The 12,906-nt window shown below is 37.1% G+C and overlaps 1 protein-coding gene across 3 annotated transcripts in view; it reads left to right on the top strand.

Moving 5' to 3' along the window:
• The window catches only part of PLCL2 (phospholipase C like 2), a 107,590-nt gene that overhangs the window by 84,966 nt on the left and 9,718 nt on the right, over positions 1-12,906 (top strand). The window contains exon 8 of one of the 3 annotated variants that reach the window (XR_012041154.1): positions 12,442-12,504. The exons of 1 other annotated variant lie outside the window; for it this stretch is intronic. Coding sequence is in view for 1 of the 2 variants with exons in the window: in XM_072854023.1 (XP_072710124.1) it covers positions 12,442-12,551 (110 nt within the window). In the remaining variant the exon portion in view is untranslated. Of the gene's footprint in view, positions 1-12,441; positions 12,552-12,906 lie in introns of those variants that run through there. One more of the 3 variants, XM_072854023.1, reaches the window with a different exon arrangement.

Here is a 12,906-nt window from a genome sequence, read left to right as displayed (position 1 = left end):
GGGGGGCAAATAATGCACGAACACAGTTTTCTGGTGACAAAGAATTACTGAACGTAATCAAATGTAGATCTGACTGTGAAACAGTACAGGAGGATCTTGTGACACTGAGAGTTATAAAACCAGTGTGTGAAATCTAATATCAGTAAGGGTAAATTAATGTGTGTAGGGGAAAAAGTAGCATTGACAATACCTACAAGAAATGATCTCTTGAGTTTTCTGTTTTAAATCAGGAAATTAAGTTATTGTATACAGTTCTAACAGTGTCAATTTACTTCTAATATCATACATAAATATGCATTCTAGCACTGTGTGCTCATAATTCAGATCTCTTTTTTTTCTGTATGGTTTTAGAGATATAACCTTCCCTGGTCATCTGTGCAGCCAGAACTCTTGTTCACGTTCTTATATTCTGGGATCTCAGCTACGCTATCCTTTTCTCTGAGTTTGACCATTATAGTTTTGCTTTTTGTACGTCATTTTCCTGGCTGTCGTTTTGATGATGTCTGTCCCTATATTAATTTCTCTACTTTTTCCTCGTACGTCAGGACTGAGCTGCTTTCACTTTTTTCTTGTGTTTGCTCATTTGGTAGCAAGAGTTTCCACTGCCTGATGGATTGTCAGCTATCATCATCCATTCTCTCATGTTGTCCCACAGGCTCACTGTAAACATCCACCAGGCTACTTCCTTTGAATTGACTTTTAAAATTATCCCACAAGTATAGTTGGATTGACACATGCCCTCCTACCACCTTAACCGAAATAGTTTTCATTGCTTCTCTGCACTCCCCACTCTTTCTTTATCCATCTGTTCTCTTTTTTCCTCATACTTCAATTCTAAGTTGTTGGAGCAGGGACTGTCTTATTTATTCCATCTGTACAGTGACTGAAACAGGAGGGACTTAGTTTCTTAAATAATGCAAGTAGTAAAATACATAAAATGAGTACATTTTCTAACATGTACTCCAAAGCAGTCCTTCAGCAGTGTCAGAAAGAGGATACAGTTTCAAGAAGGGGAATATCCAGCCATTCTGGATGCTGTCAAAGATAAACACAATGCACAGCAACATCCATTGGGAAAAAGTTACGTCTGAGCTGCTTGCAGAAAAAGATGATGGCCATACAAGCAATGCAAATACTTTTTGTAGTTGAAAATTAAAGTAATAAAATCACTTTTGTTCAAATAGCTGTAACTCTCAGTTCTCCACTGTTACTGCTTAAGCTTTTCAGCAAAACATGTTTACTGAGCTGTTTCTGTTACTATTTGTTCCCATTATTTGCATTCTAAATTGGTTTTAGACTTATGGTCCACCAAAACAAAGCATGTAAGATGCAGAAAAAGTAATATTCTATGTTATATGTTATGTACAGATTAGATAATCCATTAATAGAGGAAAAAAATTTGATCTAATTCAATATTGAGGAGCACTTTTGACTGGGTATATAGGCATGCAATTGAGTTTTTATTTAAACAGTGAAAGGGAATGACTAGATGAGTTGTTCTCAACATTTTTGTAGTTATCCCTGACTTGAGAGAGAATTTGCAGTGTTCATGGTCAGGATACTGTGGAGTTTACACAGTCCAGCAGAACTTCTTAATCCCTGTCTTCTGAAATACTGCCTTTCATCATCAAGTCTTGACTTTTGATTAGAATCCACTGCATTTAAACTATGGCTTCATATGTAGGGAGTGAAGAAATGCTGCTTTATCTGTTACTGTTGGACTTCATAAACTCCAACATCACCTGCTATGACTAAAACAGCACTTTGAGGCCCCTGTCAGCCAGTCTCTGCTCTTCTGAAATACCTGCTTTTCCCTGTTTTCTCCTTGTTCCCATTTTTTCTAAGCCAGCTATCAAATTGTTTTAACTCCTTTCTCCACACTTGTCACAACATCATTTTGAAGGTCTATTAGCACAATAGACTGTCTCCGATAGTTAAGGAAAGGTGTCAATAAAGGGCATATTCAAGGCAATCCTTTTCTTTATATGTCTCTTAGATTTCTTTCTGTGTTCACTCCATCGTTTTTACCTGTTTTTTTCTTTCCTCTTTTACTCCGTCTGCTCCATTTTTTCTACATTTTTTCTTCCTATTTGTCCTTCTTCCTCAAACAATTCCACTAAGGTGGAATTCTCCAGGTGCAGCTCCACAGCAGCTCAGGTTATTCTGTTGTTGCATATACTCCCTGGGTCTGTAATCCTGTTCCTCTCCTGTGCCTTGAATATTCTTGAAGCCACATTCTACTGTGGGGGAGGGGGAGGGAAGTGAAGAATTGCACTTAGATCAACTTGGGTAGCATAGGTGAATAGATGATTGGTCTTTTTTCTTTGTGTTCAAATCTGTCTCTCCGTTGTTATTCACACCAGTCATACACCATATTTTTCATATATTGCTCCTCGTTCATAGCTCACTGGAATACCTTGGATGGTGGTGTTTTTTGGGGGAATCTGATATATTTTGAACAAGGGTGGACGATTCCTAGGATACATCTCCCATACTTCTAGATGTTCTCAATGATCTCGCTGCTCCAGGGCAAACATTTAAACTAACACAGACTTTTGTATTGTTCTCCTGAGTTTGCCCCTTCATATGAAGCCTTTTTTTCCCTACTGTTAATGCAATTCTAGCCCAGTAGATCAGATCATATTAATGATGACTATCTAGAGCTGTATGTTCAACTTTCAGCAGCCTCAGTGAGCAAAAATGATTGGGAAATTCGGTTATGTACTGGAAAACAGAATAAAGTTGTAAGAAGCTAAAACAGAACTCTTGATTTTAAATAGCCTTTCCCAGTACAGAAATATTTACACAGTTAATCTGTTATATTAGCTTGTAATTCATATTTTTTAGCAGTTGCCTTCTACCTGCTAAAATGATTAAAGAGGCAAGATTAATTATATCTCTTAAGATATACAGAAGTATACTAGAGTGCACAAGTACGGCAGACATTTTATCTCCTAAGATTGGCTCAAAGGCTACACTGTTATCGTAACTACAGTCTAATCCAAAACAGTAGGAAAGGATGAGGAGTCCATTTATTGCCCCGTGGATTATCTGTGTCTACATGTGACAACATAACTAGTACAACAGCTGCTGACTGAGACTAACCAACAGTTCCAACCTATCCATAGATGGGGGTTAAAAAAAAGCAGAGTTAGTAAAGTGTTATAATCAGTATGGTCGAAAGAAATTTTGTAATATGCATTATTAGCTGATGCGCTGAAAAATTGAACAGGCTTTCAGGTATACATGCCCCTTCTTCATATTTTAAACAATAGCAACAAACAATAACAATTATGTGTTGGGGAAATGGCTCTTGGTTTAACTAATTGTGTTAACCAGGCAATTTGAAAGAAAAAGGTACCCAACTTCTACAGAGCAGAAAGTGATATTAAAGAAGGGAGAAATTACGTTCCTGTGGAAGCGAAAGAGATAGTAATTACTATTGCCAGTGAAACAACCGTGGGTTTAGCAGGTTCTGAAGACTGGGAGAAATTATAACATGCCATAAATCAATGTCTTTATTAAGTCTGCTTTCTAGCACTCAATAAAATCAGGATCTTTTTTCCTTAGACTTTCATTGGTCTCTCTTGAGGATCAAGGCTGATAAATAAAAGATGGAAACAGCAGTCTGTGGAAAAAATCCTCTCCCTCGTAGCTCTGTGTTTCTGCCCTTTATTGGCAGCATTAATTCATTCTCATACATGGTAGTGGCTTAGCTTCACCCACATTGAGAAATGTAGTCTGTCTTCATGGAGGACTGTCCTTGTGGATGAAAGTTTTCCCTACATTGGGGGTGAAATACCAAGATTATTATTTTCAGAGCAAATGTTTTAATATGTGAAGGCATGGTTCTCTGTGTATTTGGTAGGACTGCTGTTTTGGAGGTACACAAAAAGTGTTGGTGTGTGGGTTTTCTGTGTTTTGTAGCTTGATACGCATTTTGTTGACTTTGGTGTCTAGAAGGTTAATGTTACACAGGAGAGTTCTTGAAAGTGGCTGAGGAAGGTGGAGCTGGTTACTCGACCCATGGAAGTAACTGAGTTTTAATTAAATCAAGGCCAAATGTCAGAGATGTCCTCTTTGTAACTTCATAACAAGCATAAGCTTCGTGCTACAACTACTTTGAATCTCTTCTGACAGTGGTTCATAAAGAAGTTGGTGACCGTCTTGTGTCATAAGTGGTTCCTCAGCATTAAAGAAAGTGTCTTATGTTGAAAACTGAATTATTGTGATTGTGTATGGAACTGGATGAGTCTGGATTGGAAGACTAAATACTAATTTAATACTTGCAGAAAGGATGACTTTTGGCAGGCTGTGATGCCATTGTCATTTGGGATGTTGGGATAAGAAGGTTATCTCAGGCATAGAATTTGTCTTTGCTACTTTTAAAGAATAAAAGGGCAGCAGGCACCAAAATATATTTTTAACCATCTAAGTAGAGGCAGTACATGGCTGTCTTTGTCTGGGGAACATTTCCACTTACTACAGAGATACTGCACATTGCCAAAGAAGTTGAAATAATTAAAAAATACTGAACAACTAATTTAATTAATCTATTATTTCATCAAGTATTAATCTAAATATTTTGAATGCAAATAATTCAGACTTGGAGCTTCTTGAAGCTGAAGCACAGCACACTCAGAATCTGCAAAGAAATTCTGATTCTCTAGTTATGACGTAAAATGTTTTGGGTGACTTCAGTGGGAAGTAGGTGCTTGGAAGTACTTGAGGATCTAATCCATGTTCCTGTTAAGACTCAGTTTTTGTAGTTAGTAGTGATACTTAGATAATATAGAGGTGCTCTATTAATTTATTAAGTTATATTTTAAATCTTTGTGTGAAAAGTGTTCTGTAAGCAAAACGTGAGAATTTACAAGTATAGTGACTTCTGTTGCTTCTCTAATATGATTTATTTGATTTGTTGTTGATGTGATCTGGTGGCCAGACTCCTTTCCCAATCACTTTTCTGATAAACTTTGTTTTAAGAGGAAATTGTTTGTGAGGTTGAAATACCTGAGTGTTTAAGGAACATAATCTGAAATAAAAATATTAAGAAACATATTTAATGCTGTAAAAAATTAAAGCCCTGGCTTTCAAAGATGTGGCCAAGTGTAGCAGTTGTATGTGCAGATTAAATATTTATATGTGGAAATGAGTACTTACAGCGTACATTCTTTCCTAGAATTCTTTCCTTTCCTATATTACCGTTTAACCTACACAGTGTAGGAAGAAATATTTTAATGTATAAAGTGCTTTCTTGGATTTTCTTTCTTGTAAAGAACAAATCTGTGTAAGCAAATTATTCACAGAAACTTTGTAAGCATTTGAGATGAGTGTACATAGTAATTGAGCTGCAATGTGGTAAATGAATCAAGAGCTGTATGGTATTTTCCTTCCATTTTAAGAATATTTAATGTTTATTTCATTTTTATTACTTATTTATTACTCTTTTGAAAAGTATTTCGTTTGCTTTTGAAACAAAGTGCTCTACCAAGAATGAAATGAAATATATTTGGCTTGACTGAAGTGCTTACCTGCAGTATTAACAGTGTGTATTTTATATAGGTATAGATAAACATTGTTTGCTACCCTTTTCATATTAGGCCTACTCAGTATATACATTTATTGCCAAAGTTTTACCATGGTGCTATTTCATTGATAAAGTTCTTTGTTAAGAGAAAAAACCTATACCAGGAGGAGCCCACTGCTGTGTAGTCACGTCTCAGCTAGGTTGTAAATCATGCTCTTGGCAAGAAAGCTTTCATCAAAGAAAACAAACGAGTATGTCAAGTAGAAATTTGGCTTTAGAAATACAGTATAGCAAGTGTTGTGCTCACTGTTTTGCTAAGGATTCCTTGAAAATTCGTATCTCAACTCTCAGTTAAAGAAAAGGTGTGAATTTTTTTCCTATAAACTGAGGTTGTATGCCAGGGCTTTGTGATGGTAACTCTTACAAAAGCAAACAAATCTCAGAGTTCCAGTCTGAACTCCTGCCTTACACACACGCACTCCAAGTCTCCATGTTTCAGTCTCTCTTCACATCTTGATTTTAATAAATATGTAGTTATCATCAGAGCTTTCCAACAAATATATATGTATGGTACAGTACAAAAGCAAAAATAAAAATATATGAAGCTCAGTGACTTAAGGCTACTTGCTTTTTTAATATATGGCTCTTAACTAGTTTAAAAATAGCAGAATCACTTATGCTGCTTTATATGTCACATTTTAATCAATCTTAAGTGTAGTACCTTGGAACTATAGTGAAAGCCCAGTAGTGGGAGGAATTGCTAACCAACTTTCAACAGGTGTAATTTCTAGTTAGTAATTAAGGATAGTGAGTTTCATATGAGGTTATTTCATTCTGAAGAAATTAAGAAACTGTTTTTCCAAGCTAAATATAGTTGGAAGTTAGTAACTTTTACTAGTATCTACAACGTTATTTCTGAAAGATATCCCCAAATAAAACTTTTTTCCTGAAGATACAATGCACTACAAAGACAACATATCCAATATGCAGGGCAGCAACAGAAATGCATCTTCCTTGTTCCAGCATTTCAAGCATCAGCAAAAGAATAACATAAATATTATAAGCTCACATGCTTGTAAGTTATGAAAGGTTTTGTATCTTCTGAACATATTTGTGACAATTAAAATACTGATTAAAAAATCCAGGACTATAAAATAAGGCTAAGGTTCTAATCTGGAAGTTACTCTGACAAGTGATAGCTCAGAATTCTTATCAGCCCATCAAGACTGTTGTATTGCCTTGTATGTTTTATTTAGGAAAGAGATTTTTGTTACTGAAGTATGTCATAGCAATAAGACACCCCAGTTTCGATACTGTCGTATCAGTTCTTGTTTAGTTTATGGACATAAACATTCCATCAGAATATACTGAGCATAAATTAACGCAGGTTTGAGGTCTGCCATGTAATATTATTTAGAGGATTCATCATACAGCTGCTTGAGGAAACACAGGACTGGAAGGTCCTGAAGTTTACTCCCAGGTACAATTTTTGGAAATTGATCATGTCAAGCTCTATTTTAAAATGAATGTGAGTTTTTTATTTGAGTCATTTTCTCCTTTTCAAGGCTGCTTACAGAACCTACAATGGTTATAAATTTTACATAAATTCAAATTTTACTGATGGACATTCATCCTAATATTGTCATTTAGCTGAAATGATGATTCGTTGATGTCCAAGGTCTTACCTGACTGATGTGTGTCCAGAGAGCAATTACTCCTCTTCTGGTTTTCTTTTTGCTAGACTAACTAAGCAAGCTCTTATTAGTGTCCTCACATGGTATAAGGTTCCTATTGCATTGATCAACTTTATAGCACTTCTCTTTTCCTCATGCTGTTTGAAGTTAGTGACATTGAGTGAATAGAATTGTACATAAAACTTCAGAAGAGCATCTTGAGTGGTAAGGTATTCCCAGGAGGGATGAAGACGTGTTAAAGCCATCTAATACATTCCAGAGGTGGGAGAGAGGGTCTGAGAGAGAAGGAAAAGCTGAAACAATAATGAAATCCAAACTAAACTAATCAACATTCACTGCAGAACCAGAAAGAGATTGTACACTGAGGGGGAAAACTAATTATTAGAAAATACTGAAGAATTGCTTATGAGAATGTTTTAAAAAAACAAGTGTACTGCAGTGGAGAAGGATATGCTGTGAAATCTTTGATTATGATTGGGAAAATTTGTTGGTAGTATTTTGTTCAGTTTTAAAACCTGTTGAATCATGCTATTGCTATTTTGTTACATATGTAACAGTGTATTTACATGACTTACAACAGCTGGGATGAATGTTTCACTGAAAAGCTGGCCCTTAACATGGAAGACTTGAATCATATTATGAAAGACGGAAGTGTTTTTATTTTGCAAGCACTTAGGAAATTGTATGGCTTCTGCCAGCTAGCACTTACTTACAGTGGAATAGAGGTGACGAGACTTCTTAATGCAGCTTACGCAAACTAAGTGCCCTAATATTCCACAAGCAGAAACTCAGAAGGGAATCAAGTAATGACATTTGAAACCTCATCACACTGTCATAAGAACTGGAGTTACCACAGTTCAACAAGATTAAGAAGGGTCAAAAGTAGGACCAAGCCAGTCAGCCTCACTTCAATCCCTGGGAAGGTGGTGGAGTAAATCCTTTTGGAAACCATTTCCAAACACATGAAGGACAAGGAGGTGATTGGGGAAAGTCAGCACGGATTTACAAAGGGGAAATCACACTTAACCAACCTGACAGGCTTCTACAATGAGGTGACTGGCTTGGTGGAGGAGGGGAGAGCAGTGGATGTTTTTTATTTTGACTTTACTGAGGCTTTCGACACTGTCTCTTGTAACATCCTCATAGACAACCTAAGGAAGTAAGTAGAGGCCAGATAAGTGGGCAGTGAGGTGGACCGAAAACTGGCTGACCAGCCAGGCTCAAAGCGTTGTGATCAGCAGCATGAAGTCCATCTGGAGGACAGTCAGTAGTGGTGTGCCCCAGCAGGGGTTGATACTGGAGCTACTACAGTTTAAACATCTTCATTTATCACCTGGATGATGGCTCAGAGCGCATCCTCAGCGAGTTGACAGAAGATACAGAACTTGGAGGAGGTTGGATATGGCAGATGGTCGTGCTGCTGCTCAGAGGGACTTTGACAGGCTGGATAGGTGGGCTGACAGGAACCCTATGAAGTTCAAAGGGAAGTGCCGAGTCCTGTACCTGGAGAGGAATGACGCCATGCATGCACCAGTACAGGTTGGAGGCTGACTGTCTGGAAAGCACCTTCAGAGAAAAGGACTTGGTGTCCTGGTGGACAACAAGTTGAAAATACCTAAGGACTTGCATCGCCAGAAGACCAAGGGAGTTGGTCTTTCCCCTCTACTCAGCATTGGTGAGGCCACATCTGGAGTGTTCAGTCCAGCTTGGGGCTTTCCAGTACAAGAAAGATACGGACTTACTGTCCAGCACCGGGCCACAAAGAGAGTTAAGGGACTGGAGCATCTTTCATATGAGGAGAGGCTTGAGAGGGCTGGGACCGTTCAGCCTGGAGCAGCGAAGGCTCAGTGAGAATCTTGGGTGGTCAAACACTGGAAGAGGTTGCCCAGAGAGGCTGTGGAGTCTCCATCCTTGGTGATATTCAACAGCCAACTGGACACAGTCCTGGGCAATCTGCTCTACCTGACCCTGCTTTGAGCAAGGCGGTGGGACTAGACGATCTCCAGAGGTGTCTTTCAACCTCAGTGATTCTATGTAAATAGCGATTTTAGTAAAGTTGACATCTCAAATCAAAAGAAATTTTTAGAACTGAACTTTCTGGCTCAAGACAACAAGCAATAATAACTTCATTATAGATAAAAACATTTGTGCAATGGGCACAGATGAAAAACCAGGAAATTCCATCTGAACACAAGAACACACATCCTACATAATCTTCATGATCACGTAGAAACTTATGGATGATATCCTTTTTAACATCTGCCAGTAAAAATGGAAAACATGAGTAACTTGTGCTTTTTGGATTAAGCAGCTGGTATATGCAGAAATATATTAAGAGTGATAAATCAGGTTAGTATTATGTCTGTTGTCATCCAGGAGCTCTCAGGCAGTTCAAAATGACTAATGGACTAATAATTGTAGAAGTAATTAAGCCTTGTAAAGGTAATTTGCTTACTATATCTTAATTTTTACTTGCAAGGAGATAGAAAATTATGTGTATTTATTAAAAAAAAAGACAGTTAACATCCAGTTATCTTTCACTAATATCTTAAGGGCACTTTTACATGAGTTTATATGAACGTATTTTTCATTTTATTAATTTAGCTGAAAATGAAAAGCTCTTTCCTCTTTTTTCCTTGTTCTTTTATCTTCTAAGAAGTCCCTTTTGTTTTTGAATTTAACACTTGTTATAACCTTGCCACTATTAATGCATTAAATAGTCAATTCCAAGACAAAATGCAAGAAAAACAAGCAGGAAGATAGAAGGGGAATACCAAGAGAGATGCAGTCAACAGTTAAATGCTGTGCTGCATTCATACATAGAAATTAAGTTGCCCATATGTTTTGTAGTGAATATAATTCCTTCCATTCAACAGATGGAAAAACTGAGACTTAGAGGTGAAATAATCCATTTCAATTTATCAGGCAAGCTAGTAATAGAAACAGAAATAAAATTCAAATCTACTTGTCCCTGGTGGTATGTTTGGGCTTAGAGTAGGATAGCTTTAGTTTAGCATGGTAATGGGGAGTTGCCCAATCCAGTCCGTAAGGGATGTTGAGGAGAGGGGTGTGACAAGTGCTGTTTAAGCAGAAGGCACTTGTGTGCCGAGGGTTTACATGTGTGTGCCCTGGTAGGATGACCTGACTTTGTTTCATTTGCTGAAAAAGGGAACTGAGATTTTGCTGCTAACTACCAGGAATATTTAGCTGGAGTGGAGTGGCTTTGGCAGAACAGAATTGTAACATGGCATGAGTGTAAAGAAGGAAGAGAGTCACCATAGAAGGTAGTTAGTGAACCAGAAAAGAGCTCTTCTGGATAGCAGAATATGTGGTCACCACTGTCTCCGTGTTTGAGATACTAGTGACTTTGTATACGTAAGAATAATCTGAAATCTGCAAAGCACCAATTTCACATCGATCATGCAGGCCCTCAGCATTATTCTTAATCTTTCTCTGAGCGGCTTCAGTTCAAGGTTATTATCGATCACTAGTGCCTGTGGATTTGAAGGGCAATATTTATAAAGATGGAAATGAGGTACAGAACTCCAAGAGTTTAGCAGTATGGTCTCAGAATTCATGGTACAGATCAGGAAATCTGTATTTTTATGGTGGCTCTAGATATGTAATGTTGTAAATATGGATCTGTGCATAATCTTTCCATGATCATATTGGGAGTTTATGTTTTTGGATGATGTAGACAGGAAATGGATACTTGGAAACAGTGATGGATGAATGAACTTTAATTTCTCACCTGGTTAGAAAACTGTTTTGGGGAAATATAATATGAATGATTTACTTGAGGCTGTACTCTAGAGGCAGAGTCAGAGCTCTAGAGAAGTATTTGAAATAAAAATGATAGGGTAGTTTAATTCAGGGAAAATATTTGCCATTTATTTTCCTTGTAGTAAAATTTGAAATAGTAAGAAAAGCTAAAAAGAACAATCTTGTCTTTCAGGTGAATTTATGAATAATTTTTAAAATGTGTGTGTGTGTGTATATGGGAGTAAGGCAGGGGAATGTACAGTGAAAACATTTGGTCATATCTCTTTCTTGTAATGAGACATGAGTGTGGGGTAGAGAGATTACAAAGAATAGATACTATAATGTCCTTAAAAGTCATTGTGCTCTAGGATTGACAGCCAACACATGTTTGTATGCTTATTCCATGATAATTGATTGCATGTAAATTTTGAAGCACGTATACTCACTGGGCAAATAGAAGATCTCAGTCAGCATAGTTAAAATTATAATTTGGAATTAAGCTATATGGTTTTACATTCATAGGTGTAAGTCACAACCACTTGCCAACGTTTGCCCTCAAAATACCCTTTATGTTATTACTGATGGAGATCCTGAGAGCACAATTTGATGTATGACTTCCATGGGACAGTTGCTGTAATCCGTGGTGGGTTAATGTGTGTACCCATGGAAGGACATCTTACCTCCCCTGTATGAAGGAAGCTGTTTCAAATGTATTTTTATATGACTTGTAACAGCAACATGGAAAGTAAATTATTTGTCTTGTATCTGTGGAGTGTGCTGGGTTAAAATTAAAGCTCTGGTCACTCTACTCAATGTTTGGATCAAGCTAATCTGAATTTTGCCAACAATTTTTGGTTTGGAGTTTGTCAGATACAGGTTTTGTGGACACAGTAGTTTACATAGGTGTGGTAAAATGTCCTTGGTGGTTTGCTTGGCACTCCTCCTTCACAGGGAGTGCCTTTTCTCCTCAGGGGTAAGGTGAGAAGGTTATTTTCTGAGCTGGCCCCAGCATATAAGCTGTTGGCTGGACAACTGTGATGTAAATTAAGTGCATAAAAGAGCAAGGCACAAAATAAATTTGTTGGGATAGAGTATTTCATGAAATTACTGTTTCCATTCTATAGCAACTCACAAAAGGGTTTTTACATATGGTGCAACAAATTCAGTTGTGCTTAAAGAATACTTTTGTACAGTAAATATTTGCTTGGCTCTATCTTTGTGTGGCAGTGACCCAACAGGTACTTCAGTGTGGATTTTAGCTTAGAGAGATTTGTGTATATTGGCATGTTGTATAATGTTGCACGTTACTAGATCACATACATTTGTGCTTGAAGAGTAAAATTTCTGAAGCTTTTTCACTGTCCTTTTGCCTTATTAGTTTCAAATCACTATCTCTGTGATCACAAAAATGCATTAAAATAGATACTATATTCCTCCCTCTTTTATTCTCCACAGCAATGGAGTTTCATGAAAACCTGCACAATATAGGAGCAAGAGAAGGCTTAAAAGAAAGAAAACTGCAAAAATCAGTAGAAAGTTTTACGTGGAACATTACAATTTTAAAGGTAATGTGTCTTCCTTTGGTTAGTTACTGTATTTTTCCATTCACAACTGGCATTCTAATATTGTTACTGGTCATTATTCTGTGGATTTATAACAATATTCAGTTTAGTTTATACAACTTGAAAACTCAGCAGACTCTCAATGTGAATTTTTCTTATTTTCTATTGTTGCGGGGGGTTGTTTCATTTAGTTTGACATTTTCTTTTTAGCACCTTTTAATGTTAATAGGATCCACGGTAATCTTGAATACATGGGTGAAACAGTGAGTATTGATTTCTGTGAAGCGATTCAGGCTGGGAGGAAGCTATACTGCTGTTTAAACTCTGCTTTGTGATTTGAAAGGAGGCAAGAGTGTTA

This window comes from Ciconia boyciana, chromosome 2 (genome assembly GCF_034638445.1).
Source record: "Ciconia boyciana chromosome 2, ASM3463844v1, whole genome shotgun sequence".
Classification (NCBI taxonomy): Eukaryota; Metazoa; Chordata; class Aves; order Ciconiiformes; family Ciconiidae; genus Ciconia; species Ciconia boyciana.
Note: the sequence above shows the minus strand (reverse complement) of the source record. Positions and strands in the feature narration are given on the sequence as shown.